This window comes from Cervus elaphus, chromosome 8 (assembly GCF_910594005.1).
Source record: "Cervus elaphus chromosome 8, mCerEla1.1, whole genome shotgun sequence".
In the NCBI taxonomy this organism is placed as follows: domain Eukaryota; kingdom Metazoa; phylum Chordata; class Mammalia; order Artiodactyla; family Cervidae; genus Cervus; species Cervus elaphus.
This window is the reverse complement of record NC_057822.1, coordinates 280,001-300,510: the sequence shown is the minus strand read 5'-3', so window position 1 is coordinate 300,510 and position 20,510 is coordinate 280,001. Positions and strand designations below refer to the sequence as shown.

The 20,510-nt window shown below is 59.0% G+C and overlaps 1 protein-coding gene and 1 non-coding gene across 4 annotated transcripts in view; one reads left to right on the top strand and one right to left on the bottom strand.

Moving 5' to 3' along the window:
- Positions 1–5,721: 5,721 nt before the first annotated feature.
- FAM131C (family with sequence similarity 131 member C) overlaps positions 5,722–20,510 on the top strand; it is a 23,882-nt gene continuing 9,093 nt past the window's right edge. For 2 of the 3 annotated variants that reach the window (XM_043908898.1, XM_043908897.1), the window contains exon 1: positions 5,730–5,947. In XM_043908898.1, coding sequence (XP_043764833.1) covers positions 5,926–5,947 — 22 coding nt within the window. In that variant the 5' untranslated portion in view covers positions 5,730–5,925. Of the gene's footprint in view, positions 5,948–20,510 lie in introns of all 3 variants that reach the window. The other variant, XM_043908899.1, reaches the window with a different exon arrangement.
- TRNAG-UCC lies at positions 10,533–10,605 on the bottom strand. Its single transcript has one exon. It is a non-coding gene; the product is annotated as a tRNA-Gly (tRNA).

Sequence of the window (20,510 nt, the reverse complement as noted above, 5' to 3'; positions counted from 1 at the left end):
CAAATGAACACAGATGTGTTTCAATAAAACTTTGTTTTAAAACAATGGCCAAGGGCTGGATTTGGCCCATGGATCATAGTTTGCTGACACCTACTCTAATCTCCAAGACAGCTGGGACCTGACTGATTACTCTCAACTGTATACCATTTGAGCAGACAGCACGTTGCTGATGCTGACTTGGTCAATACTTGACGAATGAGGACATGAATGAGGAGGGACACAGGAAAGGCCTCTGTGGCTGAGACTCGAGGGGTGGATACAGGGGACATGAACTAATCGAGGGGGATGCACAGTTTGTGCAAACATCCAGAGGCGGGAATGGGGGCAGACTGCGGGGCCACAGGAGCTGCCAGGCTCCTAATCGCCCCTGAGGTCCAGACGGAGGGGCACGCCTGGAGTCTCCCAGCTGCTGCAGCGTGGCCACAGCTCAGGCCCATCAGGAGGCCCATCAGTACACAGCTGGCACATGGGAAGGTCTCAGCTGCCATGATTATCATTGTTGCTGTTATTAACCCAAACATACCCACCTGCCCCCACCCCCCCAAGCCCACACCAACGGCTCCACTGAAATCAGGGGGCTCTCCCACACTGGGGGTGTGCCTCTGATGCCCATGAGAACTCCTGCCCCTGAAACAGCTGGGGGACACCTGTCCTGATGCAGGAGACACTTCACTCGGCTTACACACCAGGCTGGAAGCTTTCCGAGAGCAGGGCTGGTGCCTCCTTAGTGCCCTGTGCTGTAACTGTTCCTCCTCCATCAGACTGAGGGCTTATTCTCTGTCCCTCCCCTGTCTAGTCCAGCTGGTCACCTGGAAGGGACTCTGACCTGTCATCTCACTCCAGCTGGAAGCCCCCCCGCCCCCCCCCCCCCCGCCCCAATCTCGAGCCTGGAGCTGAGGGTGCAAAACTCTGAGGTCAGCCTGCGGCCTTTTCGCTCAGGCTTCCTGGAAAGGCCCCAAGCCCTGGTCTCCGGGGCCCATAGGCAGGGCCTGACCTCCAGAGGTAGCACCTGGCACCTGAAGCCTGCAGGTGGAGCAGGTAGTCCCTCCAGCAACAGGGCTCCAGGCCCAGCTGTGCTCCTAAATGGCCTTGGTTGGCTTCCTAGGCCTCGGTTTTCACATCTGTACAGTGGGAGTCAGGACCAGGTAATGTGAGTTCAGGAGTGCTGGTGGCCTAAATGAAGACTGTGTGCAAATCTGGTCAATGCAGCCTTGTATTCTGAAGCCTGGAAGGGAGATAACAACTTTGTTCTAATAAAAAGGCACCCTGGGACTTGCCTGGTGGTCGTGGCTGAGACTCTGCTCCCAATGCAGAGGACCTGAGTTCGATCTCTGGTCAGGGAACTAGAGTCCACATGCCACAACTAAGAGTTCACATGCTGCAACTAAGACCCAGCACAGCCAAAAAAAAAAAAAATGTAGCCCTTACTAGGGCAGACCCAGCCCGTGCCAGAGCCCGGGGCTCGGTGACCAGAGCACGGGCATGGTTTCTGTGTCCTGCTCGGCTGGGCTCCCTCATGCAGAACACACGATGCACAACCTCACAGAGTGGGTGAGTCTGAGTCGCCAAGCTCGGCACTTTCTGGATAAATTGGCCTCAGGAGGCAGGCCAATGACCGCAGTGAAGAATGAGGCTGTCTTAGGCTGTCCCCTGGTGGTCAGGCGGCGCATGACACACACGGCCCCAGAGACCCATCTCAGGGGAGCCATAACCGGCCTTGGTTCCTGCAGGGGGCCGCCTCCCTGCCGCAGAGTTAGGGTGCCAGCCTCGGACCCCTGAGAAACGGATCCTGTCGTGAATCAGCTACTGTAGGCCAGGCCTGGGCTGGCACTTTAGAGATGAGCTCAGTGAATGGCGCTAACTCACCAGGCCAGAAGGTCCCCCGGCCGGGGCTGGCCTCCCCCCGTCACTGGTGCCCACCACAGCGTCTCTTCCGTCACCTGGAAGCCCCCTGCAGAAATTACCCTCTTCTGTCTCCCGGTCCCACCCAGTCATGAGGGAGTAGGGGGAGCTCTCTCTAGTCACCCCACTCCAGCTAGAAGCCCCCGGGCTCAGAGCTGGATTGCAGAGCGGGCACCATCTGAGGTCAGCTGTGGGCTTCTTGCCCAGGCGTCTCAGGAAGGCCCCCAGCCCTGGTCCTCAGGACGCCCCGGTCAGGTTGGGCCTCTGGAGGAATAAGGAGCTGTACTGGGAGCCTCACCTGGGCCTCGACAGCCCCCGACCCCCACCCCAAAGGTGACTGGAAGGGAAGAGTCTGGCTTGCAGATGGAGAAGGAGGATGGGGCTTCCCAAGGCTCTCTGGATGAAGACGAGATCCCAGCACCTTGGGATCCGGGCCCACGGCCTGGCCAGCCCTCCCACCCCACCAGCTCACCGCCAACCCCCCCACCTCTGTGTGCCAGCCACCCAGGCCTGGGGTGGGGGATGGTGCAGGGCAAGGGGAGCCACAGGCAGAAATAGCTCAGGTCAGGGAGGACAGCAGTGCACCCCTGTTCCCGCCAAGTGTGGCAGAAGAGCTGCCTCCAGAAAAAGAAACACAGACTCGTCCTGCTGAGAGTCGGACCCTGCCTCCCTCCTCCACACCATCGCCCATGCCATTCTCTCTGCCAGGCCGGGTCACACTCACCTTCCATCTGGGGACTTATCACTGTCATCTCCACTGGACGCTGCCTCCACCTGAGAGACCAGATCAAGTCCTCCTCTTCTACCCTCTCAAGAGCTCTTGTCTAGAACCTTCCAGGGCAGTGAGTCTCAATTTGCCTGGGCCATTATCGGGTTAATGCCAACCTCCCCCACCAGTCTTCTCCCTCCCCAGAGAATGGAAACCTGTCTCCATCGCCACCCCACAGCTCTGGGCACGTAGTAGGTCTCCGGAACTATCTGCTGGATGAAGGAGAGGTGAAATCAGACAGCCCTGGCTGCAACCACTTTCCGGACGTGTGGCCTCAGACAGGTCTCACGTTCTTACCTTCAGTCAATGAATATTTACTGAGCGTCTACTAGGTATCATTCTGAGCACTGGAGGTAAACCCAGATCTGTCTGGTTTCCAGTTCTGTTAGCTTTCTGCTTATCCAGCTCTGTCTTTCCTGAGAAAACCAGTGTTGAGGAGATGTCTGAGGTTGGGAGGTGGGCACCTCCAGTCTGAAGTCTCATCCTCCCCCACTGGACCCTGGGTGTCATAGATCCCGGTCCCCATGGGCCCGTCACAGCCTGCCTCCGAGTCTTTGTGGACATGGAGCGTGACTTCATCTCTGCCTGCCAACATCCCTCTTAACCTTCAAACTTCCACTGCGGGGCCACCCTTGCCTTAACACTGTCCTCCTGACCCTTGGCAGAAGCAGCTCTCCCCATCCACCCATGGCTGGCGTGGGGGGTGCCCCGCTGGCCACCCTGACCTGAGTTACTTATGCTCGTGGCTCCCCCGAACTGTGCTGACCTCCCTCTCAGGACTGCCTGGGCGGGACCAAGTCTGAGTCATCCCTAACCTCCCAGTGATTGACCTCTCTCCCACCACACTGCAGCGTCTCCTCTCCACGCTCCTGCGTCCAGCCCGGGGCCAGGCACTCAGCATGGTGGGCGTTCACTGTCCTCTAGGAGCAGCGGGGCTGGCCACGCAGAGGGGGCGCTGGCCGGATCCCCCAAACCATGTCGAGAGAGTGGGACGCAGAGTGTGACAAGCACAGCCAGGCACTCTCCTCTGGCCCCTCCCCCACCAGGAGCCCCCTCCCCCATGGATGGCTGGGGGCAGGGGGGTGGAAGGTCACCAGGCAGATGGGCTCTGGGCTGAGCCGGAAGAGGACAGCCTGCCCCCGGGGAAGGACAGCCACACATATTGGCGCTGTCTGGGAATTGTCCGCTTCAGCAGAATTCCAAGGACGGGGAAGGTGAATGTGGGTGTGCTGGGGGGGCAGCCCACCCCGCAAGGCCCAGTCTCAGCCGAGGGCCGGGGCTGGGCTGACGGGCAGCAGGCCTGAGTTCCAGCCCTCACTCGGCCGCCAGCTGTCTGTGTGACCTTGGGCAGGCCCCTGCCCCTCTCTGTGCTCCCGTCTGGACAAGGAGAGGACCAGTCAGTGGAGAGCTGACCAGCGTGAACGCTGAGGCCGGGCTGGCCAGAGCCCCACCCTGGACGTGTCTCTGGGCTGCGGAGCAAGTGCCTGTGGTGGCACACTGCCCAGCCTCCCCGTGGGCCTCTGTCTCAGGCTGAAGGGGCGCCCTGGGCTCCCCAGCACCTTTCTCCCATGAGCCTGACACCCCCTCTGCCCCCAGAGCAGCCGGGCTGCTAGCGGGAGCCTCTGCGGCTGTGACCCAGCGTCCTGCGTCAGGGTGAGTCACAGCCCTCCCTCCAGCCGGAGCCAGGTGCCCCGTGATGGGAGGAAGAGAAAGGACCCCCCCCCACCCTGGGCCACAGAGCTCGGACCCCCACACGAGGGCGAGGCTCAGAGCTCCCCTCTAGAGCAGACTCGGCGGGGAGGGGCTGAGGGTCTGAGGTGGGCAGGGCATGGACGGCCTTGAGCACCCCAGGACCAGCGCATCTGTTGTGCTCACACCCGCACCTAGTAGGCGCTTCACGCACGTCCACTGCATGGAGGTTCTTCAGCATTCTCACTTTGTGAGGAAATGTCACACCTGTGTTCACCATCACTGCTATTTTTAGCTCTAAGTACCTACTACGGGTCAGTCATTTTGCACACATCATCTCACTGATCCTTACAGCAATCCCATGAGGTAAGATTTCTACCCCCAGTTAACAGGCAAAAAAACCTGAGGCTCAGAGAAGGGAAGCAGCTTGTCCCAGGTCACACAGCGGGTGTGAGCCAAGCCCACGTTCTCACCAGTGGTGCTGACACCCCTGGCCGGGGTCTCTCCCCACCAGGACTTTTCTCCAGAGAAGGCGCCAGGCCTGAGGAAAGAGGAGATGCCAGCGCCCACCCCACTGCCCACCCCCACACGGGCAGCCCCAGGCCCGGCTTCTGCCCGGCTGGAGGCCCTGAGCCCCACCACACGGCCACCCCAGCTGCCTTCATCCTTCAGAGCCCTGCTGGGCCGGCACCAGGGAACCTGGCCTCCTCACTCATAAAAGGGGCACCGTGCCACCCCCCCCCTGCCTGGTGCACGGAGGTGTCAGGATGGACCAAAAGAGGCGAAAGTGAGCACTCCGTGCCTAAGGGCTGTGCTGGACCGCTGACTGAGGAGCTGGGGTGTGTCTGAGCACGACTGCGTGTGAACGCGAGTGTGTGTGAATGTGGGTGTGTGCGGTGGTGAGCGTGTGGGTGAAGCATATGCTCGCACGTGCGACTGTACGCACGTGTGTTCATGGGTAGGCATGTGAGAGGGTGAGTGTGAGTGATTAGAGGGGCCCGGGTCACCCGCCCTCAGGCGCCGGAGGCGACCGCAGGCCGTGACCTTGACCTGCCGGTTCACCATCCCCTCCGTCTACATCCCCGGCCTGGCCCATCAACGCCCAGTGAGGGGCTGACGGGCAAAAGTCGGCGTCCCTCCCCGCGCAGGAGCCCTGGGCAAGGCGTGTGAGCACCTCCGTTTCTTCCCTGCAAAGCGGTTCACTGCCCACCCTGCACGCCGCTCCGCTGCAGGATGCTGGAGCCTCCCCGCCCCCGCCGCCCGTCCCTGCCCTTCACCCCGCGCCCTGGCGGCCCGAGGGCCCGGGATCCGACCTCCCGCTCCACCTCCGCGCTCAGCGCCGCCCCCGCCGCGGCCACAGGTGCGCGGGCCACCGGTGCGGGCCCCGCCCGCGCTGACCGCGGCGGGGCGGCGCCAGGCGAGCGGGCGGCGCGATCCAGACTCCCGGGCAGCGGCGGGAGCTGCGGACCCGACCCATCACCGCTCGTCCGCGTCGGCGCCGCGCGTGGGCCCCGCCGCGCCAGCGGAGACATGAGCGCCCGGCGGCCCGGCCCCGCGGCCCCGTGATGGGCTCCTGCGTGTCGCGAGGTGAGGGGGCCCTGGCCGTGCCGGGGGCACGGGGGCCCGCGCCGGGGTCGCGCGCAGTCCCTCGACCGCTCGAGGAGCCTGGGTGGGGGTGGGGGGAACCACGCGCCCTGCGGGGGCGCCTGGGGGGACACGGTGCCCCGCCTGCATCCACACCCCACCAGGCGGCGGAAGCGGGGTTGCTCCCTTCCCGGCGGCGGCCGCACATCCCTGCCTGGGGCGGGGGACACGGAGCGTCTGCGCGCTCCGGCCTCTCCGGAGGGACTCGGGGCACTCGAGGCACAAGCCGACCCCCGTTCCCACGCCCCCTGAGGCACAGGGCCCACCGCTGTCCGCGTACCCGCTCCCTGTCTTCAGAGTGCCTGAACCCACCCGCGGCAGGGGTTAAGGGGATGAAGAGGGTCTAAAGAAGGCCCCCCCCCACCCCGCCCACCCCCCCTGCTCCGACTCCTGCAGGCGCCTCACCCCACCCCAGCCCGGTCAGCGGACAGGCGGGGACAGGCGGGGACAGACGGCCGGGCCCCTAGGAAGCCGCGGCCTGTGTCTCCGCCCGGCTGTCTGCTGCTGCCCGCTGGTGCCTGACCCCTGGCTGTCCCGGGGGAGGAACCAGGGAGCCCCCGGGAGCCGCCCTGGGGGCGCGGTGTGGGCAGGTGTTGGAGGCTGTGCAGGGTCCCTTCACCCCACAGCCGGAGCAGCTGGGCTCAGGTGAGGAGGCACAGACCCTGGCTCCCTCTCTGCGGTGTGAAGCCAAACCCACTGATCCCAGGCATGGCCTTGGGGGGCTGCCGCCTCACCTGGCACCCCAGATCTTAGGTGTGGAGGGGTCACCAGGTCTTGGGAAGGGGCTGGGCCAGCTCCAGGGGACCTGCCCCGGGAGAAGGGGGGAAAGGGCGCTGCCCCTCCCGGTCCTCTGGTGCCTGAGGGCTCTGCTCACCAGGCCACCTGGGGGTTCCGGAGGCAAGTGGCTCAGGATGTCTCAGGAGGGTGGGATCGTGGGTGGGGGTTGGGCTGTGTGAGGCTCTTGCATTTATTCATTCATTAAACTGATGTCAGCCTGACACTTATGTGTGCCAGCCACTGTGTACATGCTGGGCGCTCAGAGGCGCTGAGCCCAGCACAGCGTCTGCCCTGAGGCCTCCAGCCGGGCCAGAGGGGAAGGCACTGTTAAGAGTAGAGAGGACTCAAGTTTCTTCAGAACCAGCAGGCCTTGGTGTGTCTCCAGAAACCCGGAAGGCTGGGCAGGCTCCTGGTGTTGGGGTCCTGGTGTTCCCTTTCCTGTGACTCTCCCGCACACTCGACTGTCCTGTGCCAGCCGCCGGAGGTCCAGCCCCAGGGGCACTTGCCCGTGAGCCGCACACCAGGGTGCTGCTGTCAGGACCGGGGCAGGGGCTCGGGTCCTCTGACGCCCCCGTACCTGGTGCTGGGACCCTCTGCCATGCCCTCTGTGTGAGGTCACCCTGAGGCTTCCACCCTTCCTGCAGAGGCTCGGGCTCCTCGTTGTGTATTCTGACCTTGTGCCCTCCTGAGGGGGTCTGCCCACTCCCAGTGCCAACATGCCTGCAGGCACAGAGAGGCACAGAGCAGGTGAGCCCGCTTGGTTCTGGGGGTCTGAACCCCTGAGTGGAGGCCACCTGCCCCTCTAGCTGTCCCTGCTCCTCCCAGAGTGCGTGTGGCTCACCAGCTGCTGGTGGGCACATTCCAGGCACAACTCGCCAGGCTGGGGTCTGCACTGCACAGCCCGCATTTCACAGACAGGGAAATAGAGTCTGGGGCTGCATGGTTAAGAAAGAGCAGAAGCGAGGCTTGACCGCAGTTATGCCGGCTTCGGAACCTGTGCCCTTGTCCTCTGTACCACACAGCCAGCCGTGGGACCCAGGGCTGGCCTGCCTGCTCCTCTCCAGCCCGAGGCTTCCAAGAGCCTCTGAGTCTCCATGTGCTAAGCTGCTCTGACGTGTCTGACTCTGTGCAACCCTACGGGCTGTAGTCCTCCAGGCTCCTCTGTCCACGGGATTCTCCAGGCAGGAACACTGGACTGAGTTGCCATGTCCTCCTCCAGGGGATCTTCCCGACCCAGGAATTGAATCCATGTCTCTTAACGTCTTCTGCATTGGCAGGCGGGTTCTTTACCGCTGGCGCCACCTGGGAAGCCCTGGGAGTCTCCACACCTGCATCAATTGCTAACAACAGCCCCGTACTCCACGTGCCCAACTCAGCAGCCCGAAGCCAGGCCAGAGACTGCATCCTGCTGCTGCCCATGCCCATCCCAGAGCCCGCATGTGGCTGGAACTCCCTAGCCAAACCCCAGGTTTCAGGCTGCATGTGAGACAGCCACCCCACCCAGCCCTGGGCAGCAGTTAGCTCCCTCAAGCCAGGCCTGAGAGGGTAGGAGTGTGACTTTGGAGCTGGCCAGCCTGCTCTGCGACCTCAGCGAGTTACTTAACCTTGTGTATATATCTCGGTGTTCTCATCTCTAAAATGGGAATAATACTGCCATGGATGTCTTAGGGGTACTGAAAGTGATAGTCGCTCAGTCATGTCCAACTCTTTGTGACTCCATGGACTGTAGCCCGCCAGGCTCTTCTGTCCATGGAGTTCTCCAGGCACGAATACTGGAGTGGGTTGCCAATCCTTTCTCCAGGGGATCTTCCCAACTCAGGGATCGAGCCCAGGCCTCCTGCATTACAGGCGGGTTCTTTACCAGCTGAGCCACCAGGGACACTGGGAGGGGATTAAGTGACTTAAGTCATGTAAAGCACTCAGACCACTACCTTGCATGTGGCAATCCCGCTAAGTGTTAGCTGTCACTTTGGTTTTTAATTTTTATTACTATGCTTCTGTGCAGACAGCTAATCCAGACCCTCTTGGCTGGGAAAGGGGAAGCTACAGGGGCTTTGAGCACCATCCTGCCTTGTAGGAAAAGACACATGTGAGGAGCTGAGGATTTGGGGAAAGTGACTGGGCCCAGATGGAGGCACCAAACGCCTTTCCTCAGAGCTGTTTTGTGTTGTCTTGAGTGCTTATCCTGAGCTGACTGAAGCATCACTCTCCTGACCTTGTTAGACCCCATTCAACCCTAAAAGGGGGGCATAGGGCTCAGAGATGGCAAGGGTCTTGGCTGAGGTCACACAGGCAGGATCCAGAGAGGCAGGATTTGAGTCCAGGACTGCATGATCTTGGAGCCTGAGCATAGAACCCCTGCATTTTGCTTTCTTGTGTCCCCACTTGGAGAGGGGTACGAGCATGTGGCCTGTGCTTGAGACATTCAGCTCTCTGGAAAAACGCCAGTGTTAGCATTTGGTTTGGCTTTGCTGCCACCCGCGGTGACAGTCTGTACAGAGCAATCTGTCTGCCCGCGTCTCTGCAGCTCCAGGTCTCTCCATGCCCATCTCCTGCCCCTGGGGCTGAAACTCTCTGCCTGCCCCTTCCTGCCTCAGCCCACTCCTCCAGACCACCCGTCACCCTCCTGGCCCCACCCTGAGTCCAGTGCCCTGGGAGCTATGAGTTGTGAGACTGAGGAGTTCCTTCTGGAGGGTCAAGCACCTGATGATGCCTGGGAGGGGCTGCAAGCTCTAAGAGGGCTGCCCAGAGCACCCCCAGCATGCCCAGCACTCTGACCCCTGACTGTGACCCCTCCATCCCCCCTGACTGTGACCCCCCTCCCCAGCACCCCCAGTGCTCTGACCCCTGACTGTGACCCCCCATCCCCCCACCCCCAGTGCTTTGACCCTTGACTGTGAACCCCCACCCCCAGCACCCCCAGTGCTCTGACCCTTGACTGTGACCCCTCCATCCCCCCTGATTGTGACTCCCCATCCCCCCACCCCCAGTGCTCTGACCCCTACATCACCAGCACCCCCAGTGCTCTGACCCTTGACTGTGACCCCTCCATCCCCCCTGACTGTGACCTCTCCATCTCCCCTGACTGTGACGCCCCATCCCCAGCACCCCGGCCCGTCTCACCATGGCCTGGCAGAGCCCATGAGCAGAATCCCTCTGGGCACCGTGGAGAGACTGAGGAAGCGGGAATGGGGCCCTGTCCTTTAGAAGCTCGCAGTCTGAGCCGGGAGACACCGCCCTGTCCTTGCAGTTCTGTCTCGTGGGGGAGGCAGGACACACACGCTTGGAAAAACGGCCTGAGGACCTTCTCAGGAGATCAACACTGGTCAGCGGTCAGAGCACAAGCTCTGGAGTCTCAGACTGGCCCAGGTTTGAGCCTCATTTCTGCCACTTACGAGTAGGTGACCTTAACCCCTTTGAGCCTCACTTTCCCCATGTGTAAAATGGGTGTGAGTGAGTGAGTGAAGTAGGTCAGTCATGTCTGACTCTTTGCGACCCCATGGACTGTAGCCCACCTGACTCCTCTGTCCGTGGGATTTTCCAGGCAAGAATACTGGAGTGGGTTGCCATGCCCTCCTCCAGGAGATATTCCTGACCCAGGGACTGAATGCAGGTCTCCCACATTGTAGGCAGACGCTTTACCATCTGAGCCACCAGGGAAGTCAAAATGGGCATAGTAGTGCCTAATTTGCAGAGCTGTTGTTTCTCTCTCTGTCTCTGTCTTTTGGCCACCTGGCTTGCAGAATCTTAGTTCTCTGACCAGGGATTGAACCTGGGCCCCCAGCAGTGGAAGCACTGAGTCCTAACCTCTGGACCATCAGGGAATTCCCTGCAGAGTTGTTGTTAAGATAAAATGGGAGATAATGGATGGCAAGGCCTAGCAGAGGAGGTGGTCAGTCAACAGTGAAAGCAAATCACTGTACGCTAGACCATGCCCAGTAGGGCTGCTGGTAAGGTAACAGCCTAATGCAGCTGAGGCTGATCTAGGCAGGCTGCCTGGAGGAGGAGAGGCTAGATCAGGGTGTTCAGAGAAGTTGGGCTCTTGTCGCACAGGCACACCAGCCCAGGGAGTGAGGGCTGGGATTCATGCCCAGGGCAGGCCCGTGGGGGGAAGGCCGTGCCCACTGTGTTGTCTCCAGGGCAGGGCTGGAGCCTGGCGGCCGGCCATGGCCGTGGTCCACCCCGTGCACTCAGCCCAGGGGCCCCGAGATGCTTGGGGGAGGCCCAAGACGGTCTGGGGGGGTGTCATGAGAGGCTTTGGGCTTTGGCTGCATCTCAGATCCTGTGTGTTTTCGAGAGGAGCCTCACCGTCTCTGGGCCGCTGAGAGGGAGCAGGGTGAAGCCTGGGACCCGCGTCCCCCCCAGGCCATGGGGCAGATGGCAGGCATTGACTGATGGCTGGGGGCACGGGCCGCCAAGGGCCAGCTCAGGGGCTGGAAGGCAGAGAGCGGACTCCGGGGGGTTACATGGCGGCCTCACCTCAGGCACGAGTGGAGAGGAGCAGTGTGGGAACTTTTCCACAAGAGGGTGGAAGATCGGGAGCAGCCGCCTGGGTGGCTGGACGCGAGTGAGGAGCCGGCATGGGATGGCAGGGAGCATCCTGGGTGCACTGAGCAGTTCTGGTGGAAGCAGGGGGTGGGGGGAGGGAAGGAGAGGACGGCACCCCCCTTCAGGGTCTGGAGGCCCCCCCCCATGCTGCCACGGCGACCCGGGCTTGTTCTGTGCCCGGCCTGTGGTGGAGGGGCAGTCAGAGAAGGGACCTCAGACCCTGGGTTCAGGGGAGTGGGCTGTGGACTGGGAAAGAGCGGGTGCCCCACAGCTCCCGTAGGGGAGGAAGGCACCTCCAGGAGCGTAGGCTGGGGGTCTCCGCAGGCTGTCCCCCAGCGCCCCCACCTGCGTGAAAGGTTGTGTTTTTCCAGTTGCCTGTGGTGACGTGGCCGCCGGTCCCAGCTGGGTGAAGCCTGTGATTTCACCCGGGGAAGGTTCATTATTGACATCTCCATGGCAACCAGACTATGACATCACAGGGCCAGAGTCCTCAGGGGGAGAAGGCAGCTTTGGCAGAAGCATCTGCACCTCTCCTGAGCTAGGGGGCAGGAAAGCTGGGGGGGGGGGCTGGGAGCAGGAGTCCAGGTCTGCACCACGTCGACAAATGGCCTTGTCTGAGTCCCACCTCCTCCAGGCTTCAGCGTCACCTGCCCGCTCCCCTCGTTCCTGCTCTGTGGCTGCAGTTTCCGAACAGCTTCCGGTGACAGGTTGGGGCCTGGAGGGAGCCCGCACCCTCGGGAGTTCCTGGGGCAGCCGGTAGCCAGCATCACCTGGCCTGCACCTTGGAGGCTCCGGCTCGTGGGTGCGGGAACCCTCAGAGGGCAACTTTCAAACTTTTTTGACTGGACCCTTAAGAATAAATGTATCTTGTATCATAACCCAGGACATACACATGGAAAATTCTTACTGTGCACACATGGGTGTCTTTCCAATTCAAAAGAGGCTTCGTGAAATAAGACTTAAACTGATTGTACAGTGGGTTCTCATATTTTCTGTTCTACCCCATTCTGTTTCATTCTTTTAAAATACAATCTAGGAAATTGCTTGCTTGACCCACTGAAGGTTTTCCCCTCGCCCCCCGCCTGGTTTGAACATCAACTCTGAAGGGCCTGGAGCGTGGCCTCTGTACCCTGGACAGCCTGAAGCCCAGTGAGGGGCAGGATTTGCCCAGGGTCACGCGGCCAGAGCTGAGGGTAAGGAGCACAGTGTGTTGCACGCTCTGGGTGCACCCGGCTCCGCCCTCACAGTCCTGCACTGCCCTCACTGCTCCTAGTTCCCGGATCACTGAGCTCTGGATCCAAGGGCTGCAGCTTAACCTGACCCCACTTCCCTTTTCTCCAGTCTCTGCCGCAAACAGTCTCACTGAACTGCCCCGACCTGCCGGCCCGGAACACCCTTCGGGCAGATCACAGAACCCTCTCACCTCTTTTGGACACAAGTCTAGTCCATCCAGTTTGAATGACAGCTTTCCTCTCCCATCCCATCTGACCCTCCCCTCATCCCCCGTGGCTGAGGCTTATTGTTGTTCCGTTGCTAAGTTGTATCCGACTCTTTGCGACCCCATGGACTGCAGCATGCCAGGCCTCCCTGTCCTTCACTGTCTCCCATAGTTTGCTCAAACTCATGTCCATTGAGTCGGTGATGCCATCCAATCATCTCATCCTCTGTCGTCACCTTCTCCTCCTGCCTTCAGTCTTTCCCAGCATCAGGGTCTTTTCCAGTGAGTCGGCTCTTTGCATCAGGTGGCCAAAGAACTGGAGTTTCAGCTTCAGCATCAGTCCTTCCAGTGAATGTTCAAGGTTGATATCCTTTAGGATTGACTGGTTTGATCTCCTTGCAGTCCAAGGGACCCTCAAGAGTCTTCTCCAACAGCACAGTTGGAAAGCATCAATTCTTCAGCGCTCAGCTGGCCGCACCCAAAGGTCATGGTCTGCTCTTTGCTCTGCTGGCCTCTCTCTCCTTTGGGTCCCATTCTCCTGTGGCATGCTGGAGTTCAGCACAAAAAAACTTGAGAAAAAATGGGGCAGAGACCATTTTGTATTTGTACCTATCTGGAGCTCTAACAGTCTCCCTCGGCTACCCCTGGCTCACTGGTGACTCCTCTATGTAGTTGGCACCCAAATGTTCATTCTTTCGTTCTTACATCAAATATTTAACGAGCACCTACTATGTGCCAGACTTGCCGGAATGTGAAGTCAAGTGGGCCTTAGGAAGCATCACTATGAACAAAGCTAGTGGAGGTGATGGAATTCCAGTTGAGCTATTTCAAATCCTGAAAGATGATGCTATGAAAGTGCTGCACTCAATATGTCAGCAAATTTGGAAAACTCAGCAGTGGCCACAGGACTGGAAAAGGTCAGTTTTCATTCCAATCCCAAAGAAAGGCAATGCCAAAGAATACTCAAACTACCGCACAATTGCACTCATCTCACACGCTAGTAAAGTAATGCATAAAATTCTCCAAGCCAGGCTTCAGCAATACATGATCTGTGAACTTCCAGATGTTCAAGCTGGTTTTGGAAAAGGCAGAGGAACCAGAGATCAAATTGCCAACATCCGCTGGATCATCGATAAAGCAAGAGAGTTCCAGAAAAACATCTATTTCTGCTTTATTGACTATGCAAAAGCCTTCGACTGTGTGGATCACAATAAACTGTGGTAAATTCTGAAAGAGATGGGAGTACCAGACCACCTGACCTGCCTCCCGAGAAATCTGTATGCAGGTCAGGAAGCAACAGTTATAATTGGACATGGAACAACAAGACTGGTTCCAAATAGGAAAAGGAGTACATCAAGGCTGTATATTGTCACCCTGCTTATTTAACTTCTATGCAGAGTACATCATGAGAAATGCTGGGCTGGATGAAGCACAAGCTGGAATTAAGATTCCCAGGAGAAATACCAGTAACTTCAGACATGCAGATGACACCACCCTTATGGTAGAAAGTGAAGAACTAAAGAGACTCTTGATGAAAGTGAAAGAGGAGAGTGAAAAAGTTGGCTTAAAGCTCAACATTCAGAAAACTAAGATCATGGCATTCGGTCCCATCACTTCATGGCAAATAGATGGGGAAACAGTGGAAACAGTGGCTGACTTTATTTTTGGGGGCTCCAGAATCACTGCAGATGGTGATTGCAGCCATAAAGTTAAAAGATGCTTACTCCTTGGAAGGAAAGTTATGACCAACCTAGATAGCATATTAAAAAGCAGAGACATTACTTTGCCAAGAAAGGTCCATCTGGTCAAGGCTATGGTTTTTCCAGTGGTCATGTATGGATGTGAAGAGTTGAACTATGAAGAGGGCTGAGCACCGAAGAATTGATGCTTTTGAACAGTGGTTTTGGAGAAGACTCTTGAGAGTCCCTTGGACTGCAAGGAGATCCAACCAGTCCATCCTAAAGGAGATCAGTCCTGGGTGTTCATTGGAAGGACTGATTTTGAAGTTGAAGCTCCAATACTTTGGCTACCTGATGCGAAGAGCTGACTCATTTGAAAAGACCCTGATGCTGGGAAAGATTGAGGGCAGGAGGAGAAGGGGATGACAGAGGATGAGATGGTTGGATGGCATCACCAACTCAATGGACATGGGTTTGGGTGGACTCTAGGAGTTAGTGATGGACAGGCAGGCCTGGCGTGCTGTGGTTCATGGCGGTTGCAGAGTTGGACACGACTGAGTGACTGAACTGAACTGAACGTGCCAGGCCCTGGGCAGGTGCTAGGGCCATTGTGGCAAGTTAAACAGACAGAGTCCCAGCCCTCCCAGAGTGCATGTTCTAGGGGGAAACCATGAACAAGGAAACAGACACATGCTTTGTGGAGTGATGGGTGTAAAACAGGGTGAGGGGCTAGAGAGGGGGGGGTGTCCTGTTAAATGAGATGGTGGGGGAGGCCTCACTGAGGTTTTACCATCTGAGCAGAGACATGGGCAGAGTGAGGCGTGAACCGTGTTTGGGGGGAGAGAGTCCCAGATGGAGGAAAGAGCGGCCGGCACACCAGATGAGATGGTTGGATGGCATCACCAACTCAATGGACATGAGTTTGAGCAAGCTCTGGGAGATAATGAAGGACAGGGAAGCCTGGCGTGCTATAGTCCATGGGGTCGCAGAGAGTCAGACACGACTGAGCGGCTGAACAACGAGTCAAAAGTGGGTTGATGACTGGGACAGCAGAGCTGGTTTCAGCTGCTTTGAAGAGGGCGTCCACTCCCCCAACCCCACATCCACCCTCTGAGCGGCTTTCTTCAAAAGTAGGGCCCTCCAAGCCTCCTGGGTCTCAGTTTTGGATCCAAGTAGACAATTCCCGAGGAACGAGAACCCTCTCCCTCAGTTGCCTGTTTTACAGATACGGAAGTGGAGGCTAGGAGAGGTGAAGTCACTTGTTTAGGGCCCAGAGGAATGAAGGGCGGACTCGGGAGTTGAACTGGACAGTCTGGCACCAGAGCCTGAGCCAGCTGTCTTCAGAGCAGTTCCTTGGGAGCCGACCCTGAAACTGGGATTTGGGTGTGACTGGAATGTGAAGGGAATCTTCCAGAGGAAACCATTGCAGAAGTGGAGAGAGCGGGGTGGAGAAGACGCAGCCAGGAGAGGATGTCCGTGGTCCTGCAGGGGGTGGTCTCAGCCTGATCCCACCTGGGACTCTGGGATGAGAGTGAAGCTCAGAGTGTCCCACCCGAAATACAGTAGCTGGGGCCCTGCCCCTCCAGTCACGGGCGAGGCCTGCTCCGCTGGGAGCAGCATGGCTTCTCGGCTAGTTTCAGCCCAGTTTCCCTTGGGCAGCTGTCTAAGAAGAGCCTCAGGAGTTGCCTGGTGGAAGCCCAGCCTGAGGGGTGGGGACTGTGGGCGACAGAAGCAGACGGGGGTCCACGGGGGTCTGGGGGGCTGGGTGGAGCTCCCACAGCCTCCTCTGCCCACTTCCCCTCCTTGTAACCCCCCATCTCTGAGTCTCCAGTTCTGCCCACTCGCCTCCGCCCAGCCCTGCCTTTGGGGTTGCCTGGCGCCCCCCCTCCTCCAGCCTCAGACCCTCCCTGGCCTCTGCCTCCTCCAGGAAGCCCCGTCTGTGTCCACGCCATCGGTTCATCTGCTTCTGTCCAGGTGGCCCCCAGCCGGAAAGGGTGATGGGAGCCAATGCCCAGGGCAGGACGGTGGAGGCCGGGACGAGCATCCTGCAGAGGCTCCCCTCCCGTCATCGCCCCAGACCGCTCCTTTCAGACTCCACAGCTTGGCGCAAGACCCGCCCACCTCACTCCTCCCTCCCCACCATCCCTGCGCCCACCTAAACCATCCATCTCCAGACACCCCCTCCTGGCCACCTGCCCCATCACTGCTCCCGTGCAGCCCCCAGACCCCGCCGGAAATCATCACAGTTCCTGTGCTTGAGGAGCCTCGGCATCAGACCCGCAGGATTCAGGTCCTGACTGCCCGGGGCCATGTGCCTGGGGCTGTGAACCGCTACCTGCCCTGGGTTTCCTCACCTGCCAGGCTGACCACAGAGCCCTCCCTCTAGGTCAGGTGAGGACTCTGCCGTCCCGCTGGGACAGGAGGGTGTAGAGAGCTACAGATTGCGGGTGCTGCCATTCCCGCCGCTCAGCCTTGGGTTTGAGTGAGGGCCTTTGGGGGGCTTCCTGCGTGTAACTGTGAGCTCCCTGAGGGCAGGGACAGCTGATCCCATCTCGGTCCCCAGCTGCCTGCACAGTGTAGACATCCAGGAGATGAATGCTTAGTGGCTGAAGGAATAAATGGCTGCATGGGTGAATGAATGAATGATCAGTCTACAGCTCTTCATGTAACCAGGCTTTTCTAGATACCCAGACCTCAGCTCTGAGCAGCTCTCAGAGCTTGTGAGTTCTGGGTTAATAGTCTGTCTCACTTACTAGAATGTCAGCTACACGAGGGCAGAGAAATCATCTCTCTCTCTCCTTTTTTTTTTTGGATCATGCTGCACAACATATGGGATTTTAGTTCCCCAGACAGGGATCAAACCCTTGCAGTGGAAGCGCAGAGTCTTAACCACTGGACCACCAGTGAAAGAAAGTAAAAGTGTTAGTTTCTTAGTTGTGTCCAATTCTTTGTGACCCTGTGCACTGTAGCCCACCAGGCTCCTCAGCCCATGGAATTCTCCAGGCAAGAATACTGGAGTGGGTAGCCATTCCCTTCTCCAGGGGATCTTCCTGACCTCAGGATCGAACCCAGGTCTCCCGCGTTGCGGGTAGATTCTTCACCATCTGAGCCACCAGGGAAGCCCAGGCTTCACCACTGTGTCCCTAGTACTCAGAACAGTGGGTGGTACATAGTAGTTGCTAAGCTAATACCTTTCGGGGAATGGAAGAGTAAGTAAACACATTAATCGAATGAATGTTAAATGTTCCCTGTTATCCTGGGGGACTGGAGGCTTCCTCTTTAAGTTAGAGCAAGGATTCAGTCCAGCAGTTCTAGTTGCTTGGTTCAAGGTGTTCAGTCCCTCAGCAACGACTGTGACCCTAGTATGTGGTAGGCCCTGATAACTCGTCAGTGGCGGGCCGATCCCTGCCCGCCCACACGTAAGTGCTTGTACCAGGCATCTTGTGCTGAGTGCTGTGACAAAGGTAGACGTCGTCCCCCAGGTGTTTACAGAGCACCCACTAAGTGCGGGTGCTGTGGACGCAGAGCCCCAAGCGGGGCCGCCGTGGCCTCCACCCCCGTGGTGCTCACGCTCGTGGGGAGAGAGGCTGGACACTTAAATAAATACAGATATTGGGGTGATGACTGTGGGGGGTGACTGGTGGCCGGCATGGAAGCAGGGAGGTGGCCAGGACGGCCTCTCTCGAACTGAGCGCTGGATGATGAGGTTCAGGAGGATCTGGGGAATGAGTGTTCCAGGCACAGCGGGGAGGGGGGCAGCAGGGACGAAGAGCAGGCCTGGCCATTTGAGGAGCAGCACGGAGCGGAGTGCTGGAGGACTGAGCGCGGGTGCGGGGGGCTGATGGCCCCCAGGCTGGGGCTGTGGCTGGCTCTGTTCCTGAAGGTGATGGGAGCGGAGTGCCGAGGACAGTGAGCGCGGGTGCGGGGGGCTGACGGCCCCCAGGCTGGGGCTGCGGCTGGCTCTGTTCCTGAAGGTAATGGGAGCGGAGTGCCGAGGACAGTGAGCGCGGGTGCGGGGGGCTGACGGCCCCCAGGCTGGGGCTGCGGCTGGCTCTGTTCCTGAAGGTGACGGGAGGGAGGGAGCCGGGCAGACGGAGACAGCCTGAGTGGGCCCTGATGTCCCTGTGCTGCTGGTGCAGAGTGGATGGCCCAGCAGGGGAGGGAGGAGGCTCCTGGTGGGGGAGGGAGGAGGCTCCTGGTGGAGAAGGTGAAGGCTCTTACGGCTCTCACGGGGCAAAGCGGGAGCAGAAGTGCTGATGGAGAGGGCTAAATCTGGAGTGGAGGTCAGAGAGAGGGCCAGGGGGACTTGCTGGTTGATTGGATGGGGTTGGTGGGAAGAGTTGGGGAAGCAGGACTCTGAGAAAGCACCTGGATGTTTCTTTGGTGGGTGGACCACTGCATCGTCTTCTAAAACAGGGAGGAAAGGAAGATGGACTCTGGTTCGCAAGGTCCGTTTTGCCTGGTTTGCTTCAGATGCCTAGTGGGCAACCAGGTCGGGAGCTGGAAATTCAGTCAGGAGCTCCAGCAAAGAGTCGGGGCTGGAGGCATAAGTGTGGGTGTCAGCTGCAGGGGTGAGACCTCCTGGGAGAGGGGAGAAGGGAGGTGAGAAGGGGCCCGGGACAAGCGGTGGGTTGGCTCTGGGGCTGAGCAGAGGAGGAGGTGGAGGAGGAAGAGGAGCGGCCATGGAGGTGGGGGGTCAGGAGAGGGTGTGGCTGGAGAGGGGGGCACCCTCGTGCCTGCTGCGGGGCCGCCAAGGATGGGCCGGAGGATCACTCTGAGCTTTCTGGCCACTTGCCAACAGCTGTCTCAAGGAAGGCTGGTTGGAACCGGTGCAGGAGAACAGGAGAAGATGGGGAATAGAGGCTGGATACAGCTCTAAGTTGGGGGCAGAGGAGTGAGCAAGGAGCGGAGGGAGCAGGGGTCGGGAGAAGGTCTTCCAAGGGTGGAGAGGCTTGGGTTGTCAGGACGGGAGGGGCTGGGCCCGGCCCAGTGGTGAGGGGACCCCATGGCAGGAGACAGGAGAGGCAATGCCGGCAAGAGTGCCTGAGCCCAGAGGCATCACAGCCACACCAACGGGCCGACTCTGGGGAGAGAAACACAGACAACACGGGAAAGAGAGCACAGAGCCCCGGTGGAGCGGCTGGGCTTGGACTTGGGGGGACAGTTCTTCCTTTGTCACAAGAGGGAAAGCAGACGGTGTGGCGTGTGGGCGGGGCAGTGATTTGAGGCGGAGAGAATGGGTGATCGATACCTGCCGAGGGCTCCTGGACTGCACTGAGAGCCAGAGGGCAGCCAGCACTAGGGTGCTGGGACCAGCAGGGGTGTCAGTGTGAAAGTCTGAGAAGGAAAGAGGATGAAGTGGTCAACCTCACAGGATGCAAACTCGCAGGAATCAGAGACACATAGAGGGATCCCTGGGTAGACCTGTGGGCACCAATTTAACTTGACGCCCATGACTTTCCCTGGCAGCCAGTAGCTCTGAGGGTCCCCACAAAGCGGGTGGAGGGTTAGGCCAAAACAGGGTTAAGAGAAGTGAGTCAAGGGCATCTGCAAAGGAGAGCTTTAAAGATATGCCAAGGAGTCTTAGCTGGGCCAGGAGGGAACTGGGGACATGAGTGTCTTACGAAAGACAGGTGAACAAATGGACTGGAGGTCTCCGTGAGGTCAAGGAATAGCTGGAGTGTGAGGACTAGAGTTAGTCAAAATGGAGTAACAAGGACAAGGCAGGAAAATCCCACTGGTGGGATCTGGCTGGACTCCTCATCTGCTGCGGGCCTGACTCTGTTTTCTTTTTTAAAATTTTATTTATTTGGCTGCGTCGGGTCTCACTTGCAGCACGCAGGATCTTTCGCTGAACTGCGCCGGCTTAGTTACTCCATGGTGTGTGGGATCTTAGTTCTGCTACCAGGGATTGAACCCACCTCCCCTGCATGGCAATGCAGATTCTTAACCACTGGACCACCAGGGAAGTCCCTGAGTCTGTTTTCAACAAAATGATGTAATAATAAAGTAACGCCATCTCTCAGAACTGGCTTGAATGGGCTTCATACTCAACAGAGCTCTG